This window comes from Anas acuta, chromosome 5 (assembly GCF_963932015.1).
Source record: "Anas acuta chromosome 5, bAnaAcu1.1, whole genome shotgun sequence".
NCBI lineage: Eukaryota > Metazoa > Chordata > Aves > Anseriformes > Anatidae > Anas > Anas acuta.
This window is the reverse complement of record NC_088983.1, coordinates 11,410,049-11,437,134: the sequence shown is the minus strand read 5'-3', so window position 1 is coordinate 11,437,134 and position 27,086 is coordinate 11,410,049. Positions and strand designations below refer to the sequence as shown.

General features: G+C 40.0%; 1 protein-coding gene across 3 annotated transcripts in view; it reads left to right on the top strand.

The window, feature by feature from the left end:
* TECPR2 (tectonin beta-propeller repeat containing 2) overlaps nt 1–17,023 on the top strand; it is a 41,602-nt gene extending 24,579 nt beyond the window's left edge. For all 3 annotated transcript variants that reach the window (XM_068682716.1, XM_068682715.1, XM_068682714.1), the window contains exons 17-20: nt 2,471–2,619; nt 14,684–14,825; nt 16,036–16,185; nt 16,473–17,023. In XM_068682716.1, coding sequence (XP_068538817.1) covers nt 2,471–2,619; nt 14,684–14,825; nt 16,036–16,185; nt 16,473–16,630 — 599 coding nt within the window. In that variant the 3' untranslated portion in view covers nt 16,631–17,023. The remainder of the gene's footprint in view (nt 1–2,470; nt 2,620–14,683; nt 14,826–16,035; nt 16,186–16,472) is intronic.
* Nucleotides 17,024–27,086: the final 10,063 nt, after the last annotated feature.

The window sequence follows — 27,086 nt, the reverse complement described above, 5'->3', positions numbered from 1 at the left end:
GTCTGTACTGTGCTTTTCATCTTGCTTAGTAGAGCTTGAAGTTTTCCTCAAGATACTGTTATTTTCCAGCGGTTTAGATAATAACTGTGAAACTGAAATAACAAATAACTTCTTGCTATTGTCTGAAAATCTCAAAACGTTCTAATGGAAATGAGTGCTAGCTGACTGTATTAATTGTCTTGGTCACTTTAGCCATGCTGGGGCTCAAACATTACATTTAGCTGTTCCTTTTAGTTTCATGGCACTCTGTGTGGTGATACTGTAGAAATCTGGGGTCAGGAAATATTTCAGACACCGCGCTTTACCAGTCATTGTGAGCTGATAATTAAGAATGCAGAAAATTTCCTGTTTTTTCTCCAATTAAATGCATGTGGTAGATCACTGCTGACAAGATGGTGCCTACCCACAGATGTAATATAAGAGACTTGATTTGCTCTAATGGGGCAGAAGAAATTAGAGAATTATTGCTATTGTTGAAATGTATGTCTGCCTTCACTCCTCAAACATTAAGACTGTAAATTGGAGGAAAAAAAAGAGCAAGTTGCTGTAAAATGAAATTCAGAAATCTGTGTGGAGGTGATCAAGTTGCCAGCATTTACGTTGAAATATTCATATTATGTTGTTAGTATCTTCCTCTTGCCTTTACACTATGTACTGAGTGTAGTATCTAGTAAATTATTTTGATTAGGGTTCCACTATCATTATCGAGGTTTCTAAACACAGTAGAGTGACCTTTAGGTTTCAGCTGTAAACAGTGTCTCTGAATCACACTTCTTTCTAAGCAGTGGCTGAATGTGGTTAACATGCCCTTCTCCTACCATAAAAACAGTACGTGGGAGGAGGGAGAAGCCCCAAAACATTTACATAAGTGCTGCATTTTTGAATATCAAATTGTACTGCAGACGTAAATAATATCAGCTATGCCGAGTAGGTGATATGTGATTCCGTGTGCGAGAGCTGTGATGCTGCTTTGGATCGGAACATTTCAACAGCTGAGACGACATGTGACAAAGCCATCCCGGCTAGGTGTACTCTAACATGGAAGCACGAGGTTTTAAATAAAAGTTTGACTTTGCTGAATGTCAGGCCTCTCTACCTGCAATAGAGACTTGCTCTCTCCTGAAGCTGTGGAAGTTTTTGTGCATAGTTGTGCTCTGTATGCTATTTTATAATAAGAAGCTGCATGATTAAAGGGAATTTTGGGGTGAGATGAGCTAATTCAAATTCCTTCAATTCAGAAAGTTAAATAACTTGGACGAGGAGATCTGTTTACAATTTCAGGTAACTAAAAGATAAAAATATGTACTCCTGTTATTCCCTGTTGTTTCCCCAAGCAAGCCTTACTGAATTCTGCCTTCAGCAGAAAAAAATGCTTTGAACCCCTGCTCTGGGGGATAAAATTGTACCCTCTCTTTAAGGAGCAATGTACTTTGCAGGGATTTGTTGCCAGATTCACATCACAGAAGAGAAAACTGTTACCAAGAATGGGATATCCCAAGCACTGCTGGCATGTTCAATCAGCCAGCAAGGCCTATTTTTAGAGTTTGGAGTACAACCAGAGCATTCCTGCTGTAGTATATCTGTCATGATTGAGTCTTTTTCTGTAGAACATGTTTTCCATTACTTAGTATTGTGTTGTCCCGATGCTGGGAGGAAAAAAATAATCAAATGTTACGTATAGTACATCACATGGCTATTCTGAAATGAATGTAAAAGAGTAAGAGTTCCAGCTGGCCATTAACTAGCAGTTCTCTATCTTTACAAACTTTCGGTAGCAAGACTCCTAAATGTGATTGGACATGAAAAAAAAAAAAAATTAAAAAAAAAAATCCAAAACATACTTTTTTGGGAGCTGTGTTTTCAGTGTGCTGACTTACATAGGGTTAAAATACTGCAGCACATCTGACATAAGTGTAATAAATATGTACGCTAAATATAAAGCCATTTGAAAATCAGCTCCTTTATTTACAGATGTGACACTGGTATGTTAACACTGAGATGCATAATCCATATGCTCTTGTATTTTTCAAGTGCTGGTAGCATTAGGAGTGTTCAGTGCTGAAGGCATTACTAGACCCAACACCATGAAAAATCTAAGCATGGCCAGCTACAGAGGAAAGTTCACATTAGGTCATGTGAAAATTTGTCTAGGCACTGATAACATTTGTTACAGAATTTTTTCCCTGCTTGAATTCAGTTATTTTAATAGCATATTTTCAGTGTGCTTTAAAAATGGCAGTATCCTGTGACTAAAACATTTATTTTTAGATTGAAGAGAAAAATGCCTAACGTATACTACCTGTTGGTGTTATTCATTATATGCCATGATTTTTCTCTCACAAGCTTGTAATCATTTTTATATGCCTGTGTTTAAAGGTAGCTTAATACAATCAAGTCTAAGTAAAGGTGCTCATTATTAGCTGAATGTAAAAGAAAAATGTCAGGTTGCTAATAACCTCTTTGTTGATAGGTGCCATAAAGCTGATCAGCTTGTCCTGTGGAAATCAGCATGTTTGGGCCTGTGACACCAGTGGTGGTGTTTATTTCCGTGTAGGAACCCAGCCTCTTAACCCGAGTTTGATGCTTCCCGCATGGATAATGATTGAGCCACCCATACAGGTAAAACGCTGATTGTAATTCTTTGTAACACAGTGGTTTAGCTCTGCGCCTGTGGAAAGGAGTAATTTAACATTCAGGGAAAACAATAGGACCAGATTTAAATGTGTAGTTTAAGCTTCTGTCACACATGTTCAGTTTCATCAGGACTTATCTTCAATCATCCCAAATTCATCTCACAGATAACTTCTTTTTTCTTTTTCAATTTTTTTTTCTCTTTTTCCATCCTTAATGAAAAACTTCTATTGTAGTAACACAGCAGCTTTACAGGCACGTAGTAGAACGCAGCCTTGAACTATATACTGAGTACCTACTTGTACGGTAGCCAAGAGGCTAGACTGGCAAACAGCACAAAGCAGAGGGTGTGGGAAGGCTCTGCTCACATGGTGTGGTACTGAAGTGCCTCCCTCTTCCTTTATCCTCGCCCCGTGAGTCTGGGATGCTTGCCAGGGTGCTGTGCCTGCATCTAGGGACTTTCCTTATCATCCAGTGGTTAGTCAGTGTGCTGTACAATTGCAGCTCTTCTCCCTTATTCCCAGAATTGGCAAGTAAGATCTCTGTTCTACCTGCCAGCTGTGAGGAGCTGAGTGGAAAGAAGCATCCTAAAGTACACTAGGAGCATATTTTCTGGATATAGCAAATGGACAAAATATATTTCTCCAGTGTCTGGTTTCTCATTTAATCTCTCCTTAAACCTCAGTGCTGCTCTAATACTTTACACATTCCACAGTTTAACTTGCAGTTCTGTATCATGGCTCGGGACTGCTGCAAAAGAGTTGACCTCTGAGCACTGATTTCATTCTGTGCTCCCTGGCTCGAAATCAGTTGAACTGTCTGCTGATCTAGCATAGTAGTGCTGGATGTGTTTGCATACTTGATTTACGTTTTAATAATGTAATGTTACAGAACTGTTTCTGAAAATTTTGAAATACATGGTACTTCTGAAGGGTCGTATTAAGAAATAAAAGTCAGTCTCTGGCAGTGGAGTTGCAATAGGTGATTTGTTTTTTACATCATTCCCTTTTACTTCTGCTTACCTCTTAACAGCCAACTATTAGCTCCTCCTGTGAATCTCGGGGGTGTAGCAGCAAAGAAGGCCAGGGAAACAGGGAAATGAAACGGCAGATTTGCATCTCCTCAGTTAGCTCAGCACTGGTTAAACTAGTCCTTCTGTGCTGGGAATGTGGTCAGTCAGACCTGGAGAAATGGCATCTTGTTTCTGCAGAATAGCAGAACAGACTGATAAATAAGTACTAAATCACTTGAGTGATGGCTGTCACAACGAGGGGTAGATTACACTGCTCACTCTTGTGTGCTGCAGAGTGGGTCTTTCTGATGTTACCTGTAAGATACAAATTTGTCTGCTAATGGGGGGCAAGGCAGCTGGAAGAGGAGACTCAGTATATGAATGATGATGTCTTCCATGAGGATAGTTTTCTTGAAAAGGGGGGTGAAGAGGGAATGACATATTCCAGGATGTATTCTGCTTAATTGAGTTTGCCAATAGACAGACAAATAAACTTTTGCAGTATATTCTAATGAAAATGTATCTAACCAGGAAAATAACCTGGAGGGCTTTCACTACACTATTTTGTCTGTACTGAGTGCGTTCTCTAATCCTCTACAGAATTTGATTAAACTGCTCGATACAAAGGTGTTTACAAGAAGTTGGGATTTGCTTTGGCTCGTTACTTAGCAGAGACTTCCTTACGTAGAAAGTCTTTAATTGGACAAGGTTGAATACCGTGTTATTTCCTATAGCTTACTGCGGAAGCTGGGTGATGTTGCCTTCCAAAATGATAACCTCCTGCTACCCAGAGCATTCGCTTCCTGTTATCTTGCCAACTCCCGACATTGCATATCTAATGAGTCAATATGAAAGGGCAAAAATTCAAACATTGCCTGTGGAGATGAAAACTCAAGGGCTACATGCTTGTTTGGAGACAATTCCAACACTGAAACAAGTAACTAAAGTACTGGGGGAGCAACCACCCATGCTTTTCCAAAGACTGAATGCAAAATAAGAAAACGTGGACTTTAAAATTACTTCCAGATAGTAGCTCAGTGTTTGGATAACAAATATGACAAAGGATGGTTGAGACGTGGATTGTTTGGTGCTTATTAGTAGCCTCTTACTGTTATCTGTCCCTTAACTGACTTTCATGCTGCATCACTTCATGTTCACGACAACAGAAGAATTGTAAGAAGCATTTGTGAATGGTTCAGTCATCTTCTGTTTGAAGAAGGAAATCAAAATTGTCTTTCACTTGCTTTAAGCACAGAAATACTCTCAAATAACGTAATTTAAAATCAGCTATGGATGTTTCATTCCCTAGTAAATGTCAGAGCCAATATGACTTGCCATATCCCAGATCTCATGACTCATGAGCAGCTTGTGAGCAGCTACAGGTTCTGCTTTTACAGTGTCACTTCTTGTTAAAGAAGTGCTGTAATTGCACAGCATCATTGCACAGCTTCACAAAGGTATTCAGAGATGATAGTTTTGTTAGATTTTTAGAACAGACATTTAAAATAATTTTTTCATTCAGAGGGTGGTGAGGCACTGGCACAGGCTGCCCAGAGAAGCTGTGGGTGCCCCATCCCTGGAGGTGCTCAAGGCCAGGCTGGATGGGGCTTTGGGCAACCTGGTCTGGTGGGAGGTGTCCCTGCCCATGGCAGGGGGCTGGAACTGGGTGATCCTTAAGGTCCCTTCCAACCCAAACCAAACAGATAAGATCAGAGAATCTGTGATTCTCTATGGCTTTTTTCTTAATCTAGACTGAAACAGTTCTCATTTGCTACTTCTCTCTTCGTAACTCCTGACTGCACTAATTCTTGATGAAAATTAGCATTGTGTTCTCTGCCCTCCATTGTCTAAAGTGCTGGATAAAATAAAGAAGTGGTTGATAATATCGCAGTATCGTGAACAGTGTAGTTCATATGTAGGTGTCTTCTCTGCTTCACATGTTCTATTGTATGATCTAAAAGTCAAAATTATGTAGTTAAGCCACTTTTTGGAAGCTATTTTAAGAGCATTGACTGAGCTGATCAAAAGTCCTTGATGAAATGGTTTTCATCCATGAAATGGAAAGTATTCTTCATTCCATCCTCAATATACAGTATAAAACTATTATCTGTTGTAGCATGCTTCAATATACATTATACTTCAATACAAAGAACGAGCAAGCAATGTAATTATTATTCATGCAGATACTACAGAGTGTGTGTTATGTATGGGTGTATGTTTATGAAATTGAATGTTTTTTCAATTCTGTAGCCTGAAAAAATAATAACAAAAAAAAAATAATATGGTCAGTAAGACTAATTTGGGTTGTTATTGAGTAGAAGTTAATTAAAAGTTAAAAATAATTTTCACCTGAAAAATTGCTTTAAAATATCCCTAGAAGTCAAAGGCCTGTTTGAAAGTAATTCTTTCTCCATTTTGTCTCTGATTTTGGGCACCTATTGAAAAAAATGCAGAAGCAAAATCTGCTTTTGAGAATAGCTTGCTTCTTACAAGGACTACTTAGCGTAACACTGGCCTTAAGAACCACCTAATCAGATTTGCATTAGGGGATTTATATATATTTGCTTATCTCTTAGGTAAGCAAAACTTTTGTTTAGGGAGAGCTAAAGGAAACAAGGATGAGAACCACTATTTGTAATGAGTTAGCAACCACCTATTGCTTGCAAACAATCAATCTTACTCCAAGAACAGATTAAACATCTTAATTGTTGATTAATTGCTTCTCTTTACTCTTTCGTAATCAGAATTTCTTAGAGGATAGGATCAAAAAAGCTTACTTTATTAAGTCAAGAAGTTTATTTAAATAGCTGTGTAGCTTGTCCAAGCTGTGGGGAGAGAGGGACTTATTTAAAAAGATGTCCACTACTTGGCTACTATGTAAACCTTCTGATTCTTGGTGCAATTCCTAGGATCAGCAAAAGAGCTTAGTGCAGTTTGTCATAAAATAATCTCTTGCAGTACAGGCATTTCAAGTTAGAGGAATTTTTGATTTACTACTCTTCCCATAAACAGCCTTCTAATTGTCTTTTTCTACTTCAAGCTTGATGTCATAGCTAAGATAAGATAGCTCTTCTGAAGTTAGGAAGAATTCTGATTGTTTTTTGCATGCAAAAAATATAAGAACAAAACAAAATTGTGAGTTATTCACACTTGCACTGTCATTCAAAAAAAAAAAAAAAAAGGCCCCAAGCCTCAAAACTAAGAAGCAACCATTAAAAATGGCATTTGAAATTTCAGGGATTTCTGTGATCCTACAAAAATCAGTGCACGGTAGATTTCATTTCTTTTTCAATAGCTTCCTTTTTCTTAATCTGTGTTCAGTGTTAGGAGGTTGGTTGTGCCCTGCAGATGTTGGGTGACTTGTTAGAAATAGCTGCTATGATCTTTGTTTCCTTTCCTCTCTTTAATTAAGAGTTCTGCCTAGTGTGGAGGCTTTCTTACGCTGCCATCTGCCTTGCCTTTGCATTTTCCCTGTTACTTTTAAGGCCAGTTCTGTGTTAGGTGGTACTTACAGGATGAAGTGATGAGCACATCTTTTTTTGGCCAAAATCAAAGCTTAACTGTAGGGGGGGATATTTTTGAAATAATTGTTCAAGGATATTTGGAGGATGAGGGATTTTTCTGTTGAGAATACTGTGTTGTTTTTACTTCAGAATCATCCAGGCTAGTGCTGAAAATACTTGCCATGGAAAAGTCTGTTATTTGTCGAGAAAAATCCACGACTGCTTTTTTCAAGTCAGATTGTTTTCATGAGCACAAAATAGCTTGCACAACCTACCTGTTGCACAGATGTAACTGATGGGAGTTCTGCTTTGGTGTGGTAAGACAAGATGTTCAGAAAGTATCTTTTATTAGATTAATTCCATGTAGGCGGGGAAGGTAAAATACTCATTCAAACTTCTGGTTATCTGTACACCAGACTATCTGGTCTGTTATTCCATATATCTTTACTCATGTAAGGCCTCCTGAAGACATTAAGGGGGAGAGGATTTTTGTGGAAGACTACTGTTTTCAAGAAGAAGTAAGGAAAAACCTGTATTTGGCAGTGGAGTAGCTGTTTGGAGGTGGGTTGTGAAGAAGCGTGTGAGATCAGAGCTCCTGCTGCAGTGTATTTTGTTTAGCTGGTTCAGAATACCATAACGTTTAACTTGAAACGTGTACAATTCTTCACAGGCATGTGCCTTTCTTACAGGTTACATAAGAAATTTCTTTAGATACTAGAAAAATGCGCCTTCAGCATTTTTAGTAAAGTCATCTCACGCTGATTCCATCGCTCAGTGCAGTGCTCGTTACCTTCTGTTTTGTTGCAGGATAGGAAAACGGTTGTCACTGTGTTTCACAGTATTTTTCTGCTTTGGAGTTTTAGCCTTCTGGTATTTGTTTTAAGGCACTGCTATCGTGTTCAGAGAAGCGCACATGTAGCCTGTCACATTAGATAGCAATGGTTATCGGTACCAGAAGCCTCCGATCACAAAAAGGGTGCACAAAATGAGATACGCCCAGAAAACTGAGTACACGATTTTTCCATATCCTTGTGAAATATGATCTTAAGGTGGTGCTTCTGCTTTTCAAAAAGCCTCAACTTATGCTGAAAACAGAACCCGTGGGAAGGAGAACCTTTTGTTTTCATGCTTTCATTTGTTCAGTACTAGTAACAGCCTCAAATCTGGGCTCTTCCAGTGTGCCCATACTTCCCTTAGCTAATACGCAATTTAATTATTTTACAGAGATTGGTAAGTTCCGTTTCTTTATCTGCCCTTCTGAAAGCTAAATATATTTCCTAATGTTGAGTCTTGAGAGTTTTTCAGAATTACTCAAAAATAAAAATGTTCTGGCAATGGTATAGAAAACATCATTGGTAAAGGATACAGGACTCGATTTAGCACACATGTGCCTTGAATTCAGTGGAACTATTCTCATGCTTGAAAGCAGTGATATCCTGAAGTATTTATAAATAGAAGACCTTGAAAAGTGATTTTGAGAGGTGGTCACAAGAAATTACTTCTGCTAGTATAAATTGAGTGGTTTTTTGTTTTGTTTTGTTTCTTTGTTTTTTCATTAAAGCTGCAGTTTCTGAATTCTGGTTAGAGCACTTTCTTGCTTTTCATGTGACTGAACTTCAGCTTATCTCATTTTAAAATCTGCGGGAGGCTGGATCCAGTTTAGTAACCAAGGGCTTGGCTTCTGTGGAGTAATTTGGGCAGCAGAAACAGTACTGACAGTGAGAGGACTTCAGCAAACCAAAGTCCATACAGAGTAAGGAGCCAGCCTGGGACACCGGCTGGGCACATCCAACCCTTCCTCCTTGAGTGAGGAGCTCAGGGTCCCCTCTGTGGAGCAGCATCCCCCTGTTTGAGCAGAACGGGTGCCAGCAACCAGATCTGGCTGGCAGGCCTTGTGCTCCGTTGCCTTCCCAGGAAGCAGGCTGGCTGGGCTGCGGTGTCTCCCCTGCCCTGGTGGCCCGTCCCACAGAGCTGTCACGTAGCCTGGTGCTCTCTGTCCTTTGCCCCACTGAACCCAAGCCCAACGCAGCCAGTGAGCAGGCAAGGAAGAGGAAGCTGGACTCTGTACTCTCGTGAATGCATCCTCCGCCTGGGAGGCAGTGAGCTGATTTCTGACCCTCAACCCCCTGCAATACTATTGTTTTTGTCCGGTAGCATAACACGTTTCGGAGCCTTGTGTTTGGGGGCTGCACCTCACCTGGGGCAGAAATCAGGCTGCAGCTTCGGTGCTGGATGAGTGCTGAGGGAGTAGCAGCTGTTACGTCCCGAGTGCATCCCCGGTATTTCGGAGGCTTACAGTGCACATTGTGAATCCTGGCAGATTGTAACTTTCCAGAGCGTCACAAGGTCACTCTTTGTTTAAAGAACAAAACAAAACCTCCCACCAGTAAGTTCTTGGGGTTTTGTTTTAATGATCCTCCCATACACACGAACTCCTGTTGTGTAAGTGAATTATATCATTTAAAGGCTATAGGCCTTTGTAAAGCAATGCAATAGTGAAATCAGAATTTCTGTTACTGTCAGCTGCGTGTGGCATTTTCAGCAGAAATGTGTTAAGTGACATGGAGCAACACTAAGATGCAAAATGGCAGAGAAACCATGAGTTTGATAACTGTTAGGGTTGTCAAAGCAGAGGTCAGGCTGAATTTACAAATGCATTTGTGTTTTTACTTTACAGAAATGTTTTACTTTTCTTGGTAAGGCATTTAAATTTCAAAACCTACAGGCATGGACTTCCCTTAGCATAGAATGAATGAGAGGGTGTTTTACTGATGCTCATTAAACTTGTTTTAAAACAAAACAAAAAACCTGAAATGTCTTGGTTTTCAGAGCCTTGCTTATACAAGGTTTTTATTACCTTGTACTAAATTATGTTCTGTTTCATGCAAAGTTATTGCATGTAGTGTTGTGTATTTCTATAAAGACACAGTTGTTCTCATCCTAACATTTTATTTTTTTAGTATGCTATTAAAAAAAAAAAAAGAAAACACCTGTGGTGGAAATTACAAAATGTTGTGTAGGGCATTATATAGGCTGTCTGAAACCTTAGACAGTGTGACCAGAAGACAGCTGGGCAAACCAACAGACTAGGCTCAATGTCTGAATGGTCTTTGTATTATTATTATTATTTTTAATTGCTTGTAAGGAACAATTGTTGTGCTACATATTCTGAAAATCTTTTGTGGACCTGCTAGAGCTTTACCACGTTGAGTAGTCACATGGATTTGGTATGACCTTTTCGTGGATTTTATGTCATAATGTATGTGTGCAAAATATCTTTTGCATATTTCTATGAGAAAAACACTTGGAATAAAAATTAGGAGTTGACAGAGGTGAGGGGTCAAGAAAACTGCCTGCGTGCCTTTTGCCCATTCTTGGATGTGCGAGCCATAGACTGAGGTATCGCACTGAGGCTCGGGTCTGTTTACTCGCTGAAGGCACAAACTGGGGGAAGGAGTCATGTTGTTATTCTAAGGCTTCTGAGAAAATAAAGCTCCAGTTTTTCAGTCAATAAATAACCTTTCTCTGACAATTCTATGGCAGCATTACTGAAAAACATGGAGCTTCAAGGAAGACTAAACATAGATTCGTAACCTTTCTTGCTCTCGTGTGCTGCCTTGAACTTTTCTACAGAGAAAAAAGGGGCACTTAGCAAGCTGTTCTGCTCTTCAAAGTCTGAATGCAAAACGCTCTGGTCAGCACTGCTGACCAGTTGCTCGTGCTTGGTTGATATCTCCAGTGGAGGAAGTGATTTACAATTGCCATTCAAATGGAGCTCTGAAAATAATATGCAGTGGTCAGGTCCATGTCAAGGAGTATCTCCAAGCTGCAGTATTTATTTGTCAAGCTAGTTAATGAGGTCTGGGTGTCTGTTAGCCATCAGAACAGTAAGACAAGTCTGATCTACATACAGATAGTGCTCAACGGTGTGGGAAATTGCTCAGAAGTGATGTTCTTACAGCCTGGCCTGGAGCAGCTGAAGGTATTTCTGTTTTATGAAGGTGAGTAGAGCATCCATACCTTCACGCTGCTTGTAGCCATCAAACCATTAGTTGAAAAAAAGGGGGATGGTCAAGCTGACAATGTTCTGTTTAGTCTTCCTCACCCTGGATGTTTACAGCAGAAAAGAGATAGCGGAGGTCTGCTGATACATGGACTCTCTGATTCTGAAAAGTGACTTGGAAAATGTTCAGATGCATTTTTCATGTGCATGTGTTTTTTGGCCTTTCCTCCTTGACAAGGAAATGAACCGGTGTGGTTTGGTTTCATCTGTAGCTGAAGTAGTTACAGTAAGGCAAAACTTTAGAGTTCAGGGGTGACAACTGCATTAGTTTTTATTGTTTTTTGTTGGATACCGTTGTTTAAACAAAGCTCTTGCACTGAAGCATATTCTCTGTGGTCTGCAGAAGGAATGGAAATGATTTGCATGGAATTATAAAGCTAAAAGACAACTTTATAACTGAAATATGTTTAGCATAGATACTATTTAATGATGTCATTTAACAATTTGTCAGTTAAGTGCTTCTTTCAAGTTTACTTTGTTTCATCGGCATTATCTTCTGGTCAGAAACTTGGGCGCTAGCAAACTACTTTTCATTGTTGTTTTCTGTAGCAGGCAATTAGGATATTCACAGCTCTTAGCATGCAGTTTTATATACTGAGAAGTACACTGTGTCTGAAAGTGGTGTCCAATTTTTGAGCTCTGTCAGGCTTGGTGCTGTGACCACCTCCCTGGGGAGCCTGTCCCAGTGCCCAGCCACCCTCTGGGTGCAGAACCTGTCCCTAACCCCCAGTCTGACCCTGCCCTGTCCCAGCTCCATGTCATTTTCTCGGATCCTAATATAGATTTCATGAATGCTGTTACAAGTTAAATGAGTTAAGAAAAGGCTATTCTGAAATAATTTATTCATTTTCATGCCTATCAGTCTTTGAAATGTTATCAGCAGATTTATAAATTTGCACTGATAGCTCTCTTTATTGCTATAAGAAAACTCTACTTAATCTTTTCCTGCAGCTGTAGAGATCTGTTTCTTATATCTTCTTATTCTTATATAGATTATAAAATACTTTAAACATTTTTATGGTAATTAAAACGTAGTGAAAATGAGGGGTATTTGAGATATTCTCCAGAAGTGGTACGTTATATCAAGAAGACTCTAAATCAGTTTTATCCTACTGTGATAGCCATAGGAACATCTTTTTGTTGCAGATAAGTGCTTTCTGGGTAGCCAACTAATGTGTTTAAAACCTCTGCAACAGGCTCTAAGAATCGCCTGTGCCCGTTTCCCAGCATCTTGTCGCTGCTTTGTTCCAAAAGCTATGGTGTATAATCACATCACTAGCTGTCCTTTACTCTGCTGCAGCAGAATAGGGCGTTTTCTGCTAAGAGCACTGGATGTTGCCATCGGTGTCTTGCCTGGATCATTTATAATAAGAGTGAGTAGGAGGATTGTTTCCTTAATGTGAGTTTATCAGAAAAAAAAATAAGTAAAAAAAAAAAAAAAATAACAGAAAAGAAAGCAAAAGTGAAATACTCAGAGAGGCAGCTATCCAGCTTGTGTATCATGCAACTCCATTTATGCTACCTGCCTCTTTGGGGTATGTTGTTTGCTTGTTCTTAGTTTCCACTACCTATAACTTTGTAGTAATGCACAGGCTTAGCTGCTAGGTGTGAGCACTTAAGTCCTTCTGGATGGAAATACTCCTTCAGCTATTTCTAGGGGAATTTGTTTCTAGGCAAATGATAGAGAAAGAAGAATGGTTTCCTGACATGGAAAAGTGGAGAGCAAGGTGCACAGATCCCAACAGGTCAGTAAGAAGGAGGAGTCCTTTACTGAAGGACCGTAGTGGCAACACAAGGGAATGTTGCAGACCTAAAGCACAGCAGTTCACGGTGTGAAGGACATGAGGAAAGTGACATGAAGTCCCTAAATCTGAGGAGGAGATTGCTATGGTAGAGTAACATTATGGGAAGAAGGAGATGAGTGGATTAAAAAAAAAAAGGCCAAGCTCTCCTGCTGTGTGCAGTAACTCAGTCTGCACAAGCTATTAATTGCAGCTCCCTTGAAAGCATGGAACTATGACAGCAGAAGTATGGAGAGGGATGTGGTGAAGAAAGGGACCCAGGAGTGAGGGTAACTTTGAGTGAAGAGGGTGGCAAGACAGAGAGATGTGTCATGTGGGTTATCTTTTTTGTCTCTTCAAGACCAATTGTGTCTTCCTCTAAGTGTTCAACCTGCAGCCATTGTCAGTTTACTGTCAGCAGAGGTGAAAACACTTCCTCGAGGCTCAGCCAGCTTCAGGCTCCCAACAAAGTGCAAGTACCTGATGAGAGCACAAACAGAAGACAGTCTGTCAAAAGTCTCACCACCTAAATAGACAGGATTGATCTGGAGCTGCAAGCTGAGCCTGGTTATAACTGGGTCAGACCCAGATCAGATGTTAGCAGGAGAACTTTCAAAGCAAAACCAAAGCAGGTAACTGTTTTGTACACAGAAGGCCCATCTGGTGCTGGGTTGTGCACTCGTGTGTGTACTGATTATGGTCCTATATTCCTAGGTTTATATATACAAAGAGCTGCTTGTTCTTGTATTTGTCACACTGGATACTTGGCATATGCCTGTGAGATTATTGCAAGAGATGCGGTGCTTCTGTCAAATGACATATTTCAGGGCATCTTACTGTTGTCTTCATTGCAACTTTTATTAAGCTGATGTGGAAAAAAATCCCTTTTTTCTTCTTATCTGCGTTTTATTTAAAGTATGTGTTTTGTTTGTTTCTCTTGTGTTTTTTTTTCCTTTTTTTTTTTTTAACGTATTTGCATACACTAAACCTGTTGGCTGATATATTTTGCTACAAAGTCATGACCTTTATGCTGTATGTAAAATGCCGTGGTCAATAACACTGCTTTTGGATAGTAGTTAAGGCAAATTTCCACAGGAGCAGATGGAGTAAGGACTTGCCTGGGAGCAGAATGGAAAGTGTATTTCACTTGGGCTCACCATGAGTTTCAAGGTCATATTCCTTTAGAATGGAATACAGGGGAGAGGGCAGATCACCACATCATTGCAAAGATGCGACATGCAGACCTTAAAAATATGCAGCTCATGTGTATTTAGGACTACAGGAGAGATTTAGTTATGGTAGGAACACTTTCAGGAAAGCAACAGAAAAATCCTGTTGTTCCTGCATTTCTGTAGATGAGCTCTTTCTTCAACTTGTAATTGAAACTGTATTTGATTGGGATAACAGTGTTTGAGCAAACACGAGTATTATTAAACGTGGATGTTGAACATCAAATATGAATATCAGTAACTTCAGGTGACATTCACTCATGTTCCTTTTCTATTTAAGAAGGGATTGACTTTTTTGAAAAATTGGTAATTTATACAATGACAAGTAAAAAGTTAAATTTCTTTCTGTCCTTGTCTCTGGTGAATATTTTACAACTTTTGTGTGTGTGCTTCTGTGAGGAGCACGTGTCTGTATTTAAAGATACAGTGGTGCAAAGATTAAATACTGTGCTTAATTTTTATAGCCAGTAGGAGTCAACTTGGTCAGCATTCATTCGAGTCCAAATGATCAGATGCTGTGGGCAATCGATAGCAAATGGAATGTCCACGTACGAGTGGGAATCACAGAAGAAATGCCTGTAGGCACTGACTGGGAGCACGTACCAGGTAAAAACTAATATGTTAGTTCCTTGTGCTTCCTGCCATTTTCTGTGATTTTTTCCCCTTTTGTTTTTTATGTTTGATAGCAATGCTTAAATCAGATATTTTTCTCAGTAACCAAATTTACTTATTTATAGAAACTCAGTAAAGTATTCAGTTAGGGTTGTCTTTTAAAGAGGACCTTGGTTTCACTTAAAAACACTGTGTAGTTAACTGAGGAGAAGTCTGGTTTTCAAATGAACTTCCATTGTGTGTTATTTCAGGCTCTTGCCAATGAATTAATGAACGGTACAGTTACCTTTCAGTTAGGATTAAAGCAATGTTCCTAAGCAATAGGAGACTACTATGCTTTGGGAAGTTTTGTATTTAAATGTGATACAATGTGGGGTTCCTGTCTGGATGTGGCTAAAAAAAAAACCGCTAATGTGATTTTGCACATCTTTCTATTAATTCTGTGTACTGGATGCATTCTAGATTAAGTAATTACATTTTCGTTTTGCCTATAAGTAAAATTAAATTTTAGTTGTTTCTTTTTAAATAACTGTGTATTGATTCTGTCTGCTTTTTTAGAGAGAGGTCACTGCAGAAGTGCATGGCACTTCAGTTGGAGAGGATCTGCTCTCTTTTAAAGAGGAAGAAAAAATGTCCACCATGTCTATAATATTAACCATTTTTAGGCAAACTAAGATTATAATTGTCAGATTATTCCCCATCTGTTAGCGAAATACAGTGGAAGCTCAGAAATAGGTTTGTGAAGATCTTCAATTGGTTGTTGCTTGTGGCTATGGCTACATAACAGAGTGTGTCCACAGCGTGATGTTATTACAGTCAATAGTTGCAGTGACTACAAAGTCTGCAATTAAAAAGCCTGTTTGTTTACAGCTGCTCCATGTGATGCAAGTGGCCTGCATTCTTATCTTCTGCTTATATAGGGCAAGAAGCTCAGAATCTAATAGCATCCACTTTGTTCTCCTCCCTTAAAGTCTGTGTAAGGAAAAATGTAGTCCTAAACTGTTGACTTGCCAATTCTTTCTTAGCCTCTAGGAAAACTAGGTATTTCTTTATGCCTTTTTATAATTGAGTTCTTCTATAGTATTAATATCAGAATATATAAAAATATTGTAGTCTCACTGTCTTCTCCTAAGTTTTACTGCAAGTGTATTTACTACATAAGAAAGCCTGTGATTATTGCCTCCTCATGTCCAATTATCTTTAGGTTTGCAGGCATGCCAGCTGGCTATAAGTACGAGGACCGTTTGGGCGCGCTGTCCAAATGGAGATGTAGCTCGTCGATATGGCATCACCGACAAGAATCCAGCAGGAGACTACTGGAAGAAGATTCCTGGAAATGTCTCACGTTTAACAGGCAAGTTGGCTCTGCGTGATAATCCAGAACATTGTGATTTCTGCTGACTTCTGCCTGCTGGTGCTCAAGCTGATCATTAGCAGGGAGAGCTATGTAATCTAAATGCTTTGTGGACAGTCAGTTTCACCAAGGTGCTTCTATCACATTAGTAAAAACCTTCTCTGTTTACAATTAGAAAAAATAAATTCAGATTTTTTTTAATTCGATTTTATATTCAAATGTTTATTTACTGTTTATTATTGGAGCCTACTACCTTCGTTAAAAGATGGATAATTTATGCTTTGCAGTGACCCCTCTAGATGAACTGTGGGCAATCAGCACTTCAGGATCCCTTCTCCAGCGCCTCACTAAGACCTTTAGCCATTCCCATAATTTGCAGAAAAATAATGATACTTCTGTTCTGCTTCATCCTGATGATTTTGAAGATGAATGGGAAGTGATATGAAGTCTCTCAAGCTTCTGAAGCAGTGAAAAAAAAAAAAAGAAGGACATAAAGAATTACTGTAATGTATGTACAGAATGTTGGATCTAAAAAGCCACTCATATTGGACCTGTGATATTAGCACTTTTGTATTTAAAAAAACTGACCTGTTAAATAGCCCTCAAGCTGTGAGTTCTGATGTTTGTTCCAGTATCTCTTGGGAGACTCTTTAGGTGTGGCATACTGCAATTGTTATACCGTACTACTGTAGCAGCTCCTTTGGAAACATAATTCTTTAACTTATTCTGATTAGCAATGGAAGTGACTATTTCACAACAGCATGCACACTAATCCATGTGTACTTATTTTGAGAAGGAATTCTGTTGCATTAAATATTTCTCTACAGCAGAAACATTACATTTTTCTCAATTTCTTCTTGTACTTGGAACTCCAAACTTACGGAAACGCTCTCCAACTATTGTATATATTTAGAATAATTTTTTCCTTGCAGCATGGAAGAAAATATGTCGAAGTATTTCTTAGCGAGATCTCAGAACATCGTGATTCCACAGCATTGGTGTTGAAATGAGCTTAGTTTGGTCCGTTCCCATATAAATATCTGCTGCAAGGCTATACTAACCTTCCATGTCTACAAATTCTGTTTCTAACTTGGCTTCATTCACAAGTGAGAAGTTTGGTTTACACCTAATTTCAGGGGAACTTTTGCTCATTTCACGTAGCCATCGGGAAGCTGACAGTTTTGGGTGGGGGGTAAATCCCACTTTGGAATAGGAAGAAGTTGCATGTTGGGTTTGTAGTACGATGCAGGAATGTACAAGGCAGCTTTCATAATACCTGTTATGCTATATTTGTGCCTCCAGCCAGTGCTTTAACATTTGGACTCAAATTATTTTGAGTACCAAACATAGATGTATTAAAAGCAAAATGGTAATTGATAGAATTACCTGTATATCCCATTAAAAATTGTGATATTGTGAGAAAATACTTAACAATATTGTGATTTTTAGCTATGTTAGCTAAATTTGAAGTGTCTTATACTTAACAGATGTTGCAGCAGAGGTGTGTGATGAACTGGGAAGTAACCTAAGTTAATCATTGCAGTTTATTTTTCTTTAAACTCTAAATCTTTTTTGAAAGATACCTCATCTTTTTTAAGCAATAGGACTACGGATGAGAGAACTTTAGTTCAGTATGTAGGCGGAGGAGTTATTTTGTGTTCGTTCTAAGCTTATAAACCATCAGAATGTTAAAGCAGCTGCTAACCAATACTGTAAATGAGCCAGCTTCAGAAAAGGCCAGGTGTTGAACAGTGGGGATGTTTCTGTTTTGAGAACTTAATCAATACATACAGAAAAGGATGTGTTTTCTTTTTAACCTCTGTTCTCTTTCAGAATAATTCATGCATGTACTGCACTAAACTTGGAACAAACGTGGTGCAAGGTGAGAATGTAGATCTGTGGAGAGAGAACCAAGTTATGTCACTTTCTTTTGTTATTGTTATTTTTAGTACCACTTGTGATACTGGCTGTCAGTTCTCAGTCTGTTCTTTCAGTCTTGCAGGGAGGACAGCTTTGTTTCCCTTTTACAGATACTGTTTGCTTCATTGCTAGCTCATCCGTATATGGAAAATACCCCCAGAGGGTTTTTTAAGCCTGTCTGGCAGTGGATTGTAATGGAATCTGCTCATGAAGTAACCCAGTTTGTTTTATGCAAGCATAGCTTGGTATCTTGAGGACCCCAAAGAGGCTGAAACTCAGCTTAAATGTATCTTTTGGCAGCTCCTGAATCAACCACTTTGGAGAAGGGATACGAGTACTTCTCTGCACCCTACCAAGCACCGGATGCTCAAGTACAGTGGCATTATTTAATAGTGACACTTTTGTATTACATTTTTCAAAGTCATCTTAGTAATGGCTTGAGCTTGCTAGTTGTTTGTTTACTGTATGATACTGTACCTTGCTATGGTCGTTAATATTAAATTGGTGTCGAGCTCTTCTCAGACTACTTTTTAGGGTAGTTTTAATAAAACTAGGATTTTTTTTATTTTATTTCTGTATTTAGGTTTTCGTTTGTGCTTTGAGATAAGTGCAATAAACTAGATTTTTAAGAAATAAATTACTGTGGTAAGACTCATCTGTTGCATGATTCACAAGAGTTCTGTTTGTCTGGAAATTGGCTTGTGCTGAAGACAGACATGCTTATGAAACCCTTACCTTGCTGTTACCCCAGATAATATGGTAAAGGCAGTGTAAGGACCTGGGTACTGGAAGGTATATTTCATATATTTCTTGGTTGATAGGTGTATCAAACCAGCAAAATGATCATCTTCCAAGCAAAGAGAATTAAACACTTAGCATATTGAATGTTAAGCTTATGCCTCTATGTTGAGATGGTCTCTCTATAATGGAAGTAAACAAAGTTTCCTTGCTTATACACTGTACAAAAATTGCACTTGTGCGTTAAATACTTCAGCCTTGGGTGAGGAATATGCATGTGGTAGGAAATGTTCAGGCAGAAAATAGGTGATTGTGCCACGTGCTGCAACTGCACCCTGCTTTGCGTTTTAAAATATCTGAGCTCATCAGAAGACTTCCTGTGTTTCTGGACTGTAACTGTAAAAGCTTCTGAGGCGTAATAAGCACCACTGCCTTCACTTCCCACATGGGCAGACTGTTTCCTGATGGAGCTGTGACCTGTGTAACTTCACACAAGAAGGCATAGCCACGAGATTAATGACAATTCAGGCACTTAAACCCACTTCCAACCACGGGAATCCTGCTCAGATTCAGACTGCAATGTCTTTGCTAATTATGTTGACAAACTTGTTCAGCTGCCTCTGTTGGTTCCTGCAGGGAAATTCTGGTCTCCTTACAGCATCAGCCTGTTCTGTTATACAAGAGTGATCCTTATGTCACCGGAGGGATGGCAATTCAGATGCCTGAGTTGAGTTGTTGTGAAACACCCATCTAGATAGCGAAGTAACTCTTGTTTTTCTGTGTTGCAGCAGTAAAAAGGAATGGAAAATGTTGAATGGCACACAGCAAGTCTTTCACTAACAAGTGTCAAAATACTTCCATTGCTTAAGGAAGGTAGTAGAGTTGCTGTTGGGAAATGCTGTTACTGCTAAGAGAATGATGACAAAAATTCTTAGTTGTGGACTTAGGCTATTGTCTAAACATAGATTTATTATACAGGAACAAAGAATTTGGAAAGAAAAAGGTTTAAACCTGTATGAAGGGCATCTTCGGTGCGATGTACAAGAAACCCACTTTGCAACACACACATGGACATCAGATCTGAACGCCTTAACTCTTCTGCATTGCTTTCTTCATGACTCTCAAAGGCACTAGTGGCTTATTTCAGAGTAGCAGGGCATTCTGCCTTGTCTTTTTGCTTCTCTCATGAAAGTCCCTTCAATGGCTGAGCTGTTGGTATGAGTTCTGGATAAATTTTAAGGAACAACCTCAGAGAAATTTTCGGTAAATGATGTTCTGAGTGTGAGGGACTGCAATTCAATTGTCCGTGTGTCTGTGGCTGTGCTTTGTTGATTAGCCAGTACAAAAGCATAAATCATCCATGAAGATACTCAAATCTACTAATTACTGTGGTGAAAGTCTCTGGTCTTTAGTTTTTACATTAACCAGCCCTGTCCACATCCTATCCATACCTGCAGGAGTAGAGATAAGATCTTAATTAAAGACTTCTAGCTGTAGAATGTGAGGTGTGGGTTTTATTCCTCTCACAGCCTTCCAGAAAGGAAAAGTTGCATGTATCATGATGGCAGGTAGCCAGCAAAGAAAGCTGGTGTATCCCTTGCCAAACAAAGTAGCTCGCTCTGGTTGTTTGGTAATGAGTTACTCTAATTAAAAATAACCACCGCACTCTCACTTCTGCAGAAGAGAAGAGAATTTGTAATCTAAAGGGCTGGATTTTAATTAGTGGAAAGTGAAAGCTGAGCTGCAGTCATCTTCTGTGAGTTACTATACCCAGAGCTGTGCTGATAACAACTACAATATCTAGATAAACAAAAGTCCCTGTAGATTGCTGAATGGTGATATCTAGGTTCATCACAGAAATAACTATGGATTACTCATTGCTTGACATCGAGATAGGAAGTGAGGTTTTGGGTTCAATTCAGAAAGTTCTGTAGCTAAGACTGTGGCTGGTAGCACACTGGAAGCTAGGTGAAATTACCCTTGTGATTTGCTTGGTCTTTATCTGACTCAAAGTCTGTGCAAAAAGATCTAATGAAGTTGTTACGTTAGCCATAAAGTTAAATCCTGCTTGATGCTGGTGGGGGAAGAAACAAGCAGTGGAAGAAGCAAAGATCTGTTTGAGAAACTTGAAGTTGCTGTGAAACACGGACCTACCTATTATACGTATAATTGATTTCTGTTTTCTAAAAGCTAACACAATGATAATAAAATACCAAAAATATTAAATCCCTTAAAATGAAAAAAATGCTCTATCTTTGGCCTTCAGAAATGACTAAAATATGCTGATTTTTGTAGCCTGTGATTGCCTGAAGCACTCAGTAATGCACAACTGAATAGCACTGAATGAAACTGTAGTTATGGATTAAGCTTTCAAATATTATTCACTGTTTCTGTCCAGTATAGAAGTAATCTGATTTATTTTTTAATACATCTTCCTCATAATCTCAGTTGAGATTCACTTACTGTAGATAAAGCTGGAGGAAGGAGACCTAAATTTATAACACTTGTCCTTTAAAATTTCATATACAGAGAAAGTATGCTAAAAGATGAGTACAGAATTAGACTAACACCCTGTATTTACTATCTTGATTTTGCACAAGTTGATGGCATGCTTTATTTGCATATGGTAGACCTGTAGTCTAATGAGTGTGGTGAGTCTTTGCCAGGAGAACGCTCTGTTATTATACTAGTGCATAGATACCTTGTATATGGAAAGGAGAAATGGTATAGATATTATTACATCTGTTAAAACAGGAATACGCAGTAGATGACTCCTAGCTGAAAAATACATCGCTGTATTTTGCCTGGCCATGTGCTGGGTGAATTTAGCAAAGCTCATCTGAGTCAGATGAAAAATTGAGCTAATTGGAACTCTCTCAGAAAAAAAAAAAAAAATAGACTGGGAGGAAAGTTACAGGGAAGCACCCAGCAGACTGCCTGGCACATGTGCCTGGCTGAGCAGCAGGGGTGGTGGGTTAAAAAATAAAGAATTTGCTGGGGCTGGAGGTGGGGGGTAGAGTGCAAGTGCCAGCAAGAAACCCCCCAGTCCCTGCTTGCTCCAGGGGACAGCCAGGCAGCTGATCGGGGAAGGGCAAAGTAAGTCGGGTAATTGCTAGGATGGCTGAGATTTTATTTGCTCAGCTCCCACGCTCGTCTCGCTAAATCTGTTCTCTGCCTCGACAGATGGGCCAGAGTCTGCTCCCTCTGAGCTGCACCCAGCGCTCCCAATCGGGAGCAAGGAGCACGTGAACCAGCGGATCTGCAGCTCCTTCCACCGTGCTGTGGTGAAAGTCAATTATTGTAAGGAGAGCACGGTAAATGATTGGTGTAGCACTTTGAAATAACAGGTTTATCACTGTTAGTTCGCTTTATAATTACCGTAATAATAATGCCAACCTCGTTAAATATTAACGTTGGTGCCATAGGTACTTGTGTAGGAGATCTATTCGTCTTCAGTTCTAATTAGCTGGTTAACAAAGTACTGTCAGCATGGGCTGGGCGTTCAAAAGAACAAAAGAAACCTGAAGTGTGTGTTTGTACTAGGAACAGAGAAATTGCAGAGCTGAATCCTGTTACTCCTAAGGCCTGCTGACTTCCTTTCATCCTGTTCTTTGCCTGGTGGAGGGATTTTCTCCTGCCCTTCCATTGCAGCTGCGTGATGAGATGGTGCCCACACAAAGCATTGCTGGGAGGAGAGCACAGGGCTCTGTAGAGGCTGTTCCGAGTGTGTCGTGTCACCTTCTTTTCTTCCTCCCCATCTTGCTGATTTTAATTGCTGTATGACAGGAGCTGAGGTCCAGGAAGGCAGCAAAGCTGTTCCTTCAACTTAAACTTTACTATTTTGTGTAAATTGAGGTTAAAGCCAGCAGGGCTTGTGTTACCTTTGACCTTATATGCCCTTGTCTGTAGTTCTTTGCAGCATGTTTTTCAGCATTGCTGGCTGCTTGCAATATGGTAACTTCTTAACCTGATTTGAATAAAAGACTTTCAAGATGGAAGGTGACAGATGTTTTCTTTTTTTTTCTGCTTTTTTTTTTTCCTTTTTTTTTTTTAAGGGTAAGAGATACCATATCTTGCCAGATGAGTTTTCAAAGCACGCTGAGCAAGGTGAGCTCAGCTTTCACTTAAAAGGCCATGCTTCATTCAATCCCTGAGTTTCGTAATCAGAGGTCCGGTGATTTCTCAAAGCCAGCTTTAGGAGCAGGCTGGCATCTGTCTTACTGTGAAGTTCAGAGACCTAAAAAGGAATATTGTCTGTGCAAAACTATACTTGCTAAGAGCTATCTCACTGTTTCTCATAGCATATTTGTTCTGGACAACACGGACAGATTTATAGCCCACCTATAGTTCCCTACTCTGCATTTTGCCAGCGGCCACAGTGAGTCTTTTGCAGATCTCAGCAAAAATGTAGATTTTTCTTAGATTTGTGTCTAAGGTTTCTTACTTCAGATCTAGGGTCCTTGATAACATTCCTGAAGTCAGCCAAGGTGGAATGTGTCAGTGTAACACAGACATAAATCACATCCTAGTTCGTATGTCACAAATAAAACTTTCTTCACACTAAATTTCACAAAATTTCATGCAGTTTTTCATTTTAAAAGTCAGCATCGTGTGGAGTAGTACAGCTTTTCTTGTATCGAGGACCTTAATGGGTCACAGTGACATTCAGCTTGAGCTGGTTATTTTTGAAATCCAGAGTTTAAGGGACCGAGCTATTAGAGCTGTCTCTGATTGTGTACCCGGGTGATTTGCATATCATTATCTTATTTGCTTCCTGCATTCAAGATTCTCATCTTTCATTATTGATCTCTGTTATTTTAGCAGTACCAAGTTGTACAGAGTGAATAAATCTAAAACGGTGATTTCCAAAACTCTTGTGTGAATTGACCCGGATCACCACTAAAACTTTACTGCAGATTTTCCTGTGCTTTTTCCATCAGACGTTTAATAAAAGCAGAGAAGTTACACGCTTCTGTAAAGCAAATATGGACCGCTTGGCCGTGCCTGATGGAACATCGTGTGAGAATCCCTGCTCAGAAACACTGCTGCAGTAGAAATGTGTACGTAGTTATTCAAGGCAAGTGTAACCTGACAACTATGAAAATTAATTTATTTTGTTTGTTAGCACTGGTATCATTGATCTGCTGGACTGAGTTTAACTCTTCCCAACAGCAGATTTACAGTGTCTGACATGAGTTGTCATGAGAAGCTTAAGTAATACTGGTGACAAGTAAAACCTTATGTTGGTGACTGGAAAAACAATCTTTTAACTAAGAAGGCCAAGTGTGATGATGGTTTTTATTAGTGTCAACGCACAGCCAGACAAGTAGGGAACGCTGGAACACTTGTCTTTCATGTTTAGTCTTATATACATCTATGGCAAAGCTCTCACTACAATTGGTCTGGATGTGGCTTCAGGAATGTTATTAGTAGGATCTAAGGCTTCATCATATGATGCCTCCAGAGGCAATTTTGCTTTTGTCTAGCCAACTAAGGGATGTTTTTGGAAGCCATCCCAGGCAAGTGATTTTGCAAAATAAATGCATCTACTTTGAAGTGATAGCCAGGTACCAAGTGTATGAGTCGCTGCCAAGGAAAACAAAAATTTTGACATGGATGACACTTGGGGAAGGAACCATCTTTTTCTTTCCCCTGTATCCTGGTATCTCTGATATAGTCCAGATAAGCAAGAACTATCCTTGGAAGCCACTCTGTGCCAGTGGTTGGGGAGCAGGAATGTGTATATTCAAAACACAAGTCACAGGAGGACCTGTGTCACAGGTTTTATATAGTTTGCAGGTTGGGTCCTGGGTGAAGCTCTTGCACGTTGCAATAGTGCTGACATAGTCTCTTTCCCCTCTGATACTGATGTGTTTGCATCTAGGTGACTACAAACAGCTGGAAGCACCTGAATTTCAGAAAAGAAGTTCTGAGAAAGCCACTATTAATAATGAACTGAGTAGAGAGAATGCCTTGTGGAGGAAAAGCAAACAAATGAACAAAACCCACAAATAAGTCAGAGCCTTTGAAGAACACCTAGCAATCCACAGTTGCTACAGTGAGTAGAGATGATAAGATTGTTTCAGGAGATGCTAAAGAGAATAATTCTGATCTGTGGAAGAAGAATGAGCAAAGGGGAATTGGTCTTAGTGGCAGGAAACATTTCCTCACAATAAAGCTTACTAGGCAGCGCTGTTGTCTTTGATAGGAAGTGGTGGCAGTCCCATTCTGTGAGGCATTTAACACTGGATAAAGGGAACAATCCCTGTAATGATATCAAGGGGTGAGAACATCGATCAGAGCCATTTGATCTTTTCTAGCTTTGCTTGATTTCTTTGTGTCCGTGGTGTCAGCTTGTTTTCATGTCTAAGCACTCGTGCTTTTTGGTTTGGTTTGGTAGATGTGAATGGTGTTAGCAGAAAGTCAGGGCGTTTGAAGGTGCAGAGCACGTGCCTCTCACAGTGGTGTCAGCTGGTGCTGCAGACACTCAGCGTGTCTGCAAATCAGCCCTCCAACTATTTCAGCCTCCATGTAAGAACAGCCAGGGCTGATTGATGTGAAAAAAGCCTGTGTGAAAACAGTGCTCTTTGCGGTAGGAGGGGAATGAAAGCAACCACCAGCTAGCAGTGCGTGCAGCATAACTCTGTAATGCTTGTCATGTACCTGGGGGGTTGTTTGCTTTGGTTGTTTTTATTTTCAAAATCAGTGTGTCAAGAGCATAAAATGAGAGGGATTTGTTTGACCTCCAGTTATTTGGCTTTAGAACCATATGACAGATTTATAATAGGAAAATGGATAACTTATATAGTAAATGTGTTTTGTCAGCCTGTAGGTGCTGGTTTCTGTAATCTTTCTCCCCAGAGGTGATCCCTCCACAAGTGGATGCTCACATTTTGTATCAGCCTTTGTTTTCATCCGGATGTCATGTTACTTTTTTATTTTTTACCTTGTAATTTGCGTCAAAGCGTGCCATCAGCTGTTGTTCTCTGTTTTCCTTTGGTAGCAGCAGCACTCTTGAAGTGATGGTCAGCAGACGACTTGCCTTTACCTGTAGGTGGGGGAAGGAGAGAAGGCAAACAGAAACCAGAATTTGAAGGTTTGGTGCTGGCAGACTTAGTGTGCTTGGGAGTGGCTTCCAAACATTGCTCAGAAAGGAGTAACCCAGGTTGGTGAGAGAGGGTGGTGTGGTCCTCATTAACCAGAAGTTCATCAGAGTGTCAGGCTTGCAGTCTACAATAAGGGTGTGGGCTTGAGAATAACCTGGTTGTTAGGACAAATACATCCTTCAGTAATAGCAACAAAGCAATAAGGAATGATGTTTTCCCACTGCAGAGATTAGGAAAGTAGGAGGGCAGCCAAAAATTCCATGAGCACCCTGTTAGTGCTTATGCTTTGCTACCACAAAGGATATGGGCTCTCCGTGGGCACTGAGCTCACTGCTTGCTATCACAGTGCTGCCCTCTTGCCAGCTGAACCAAAAGGCACTGGCTCAGCTGGCCAAGTTGGCTTGTCTCTTCACAGAGACCATCCAATTGAGAGAAGTAGGGTATACATCTCTCTGCCACACTATAGTTAATGCCTAGGTCATAAAGACCACTCATGATCAACATCACCTTACAAAAATGCAGGTTCAGTGTGTCCCATCCCTGCAGAGTCCCTGCATCAGTGTCGGATTTGTACTGAGCAAAGCTTCAGCGCAGCCTGATTAATGAATGGAGCTTGGTAAGGTCACAGGCTGAAGCAAGGGGTATGGTTGCATAAATTTCTGTGCTTTTGTTTTAGCAGAGAGTCTGCACAAGATTTGTTTGGTATCTGAGCAACCGGTTTCTAAAGCATCAAATCCCAAGCAGAAGGCAGGAAAGAGGTCTTTTGCTTCTGGAACAAAAGACTTCCGAATATCCTCCCCGCTCGGTGTCCCAGGTTTGGTGTGGCGCTGTGGCACGGTGCCACTCTGCTGTGCATGAACTGCTCATGCTGAAGAGGTGAGTGGAGGCAGATGCAGGCTACCAGCCGGGATCTGTCACCTCCCAGAGTGAACATTCAGTGCTGCTTAGCACCCCGAAAGGCACAGCAGTCACTGAGCAGAGCCTTTCCCATGTGCTGGAGGTGGGCAGAGCCGAGCCCTGGGTTACTCCCTCCTTTTGCTTGGTGCTAGCTTGTAAAGTTACTCACTCGCTATCAAGGGCAACAAAGCAATTTGCTCCCCCTCTGTTCTCCTCCCATCATTCAGCAAAGAGATCTGG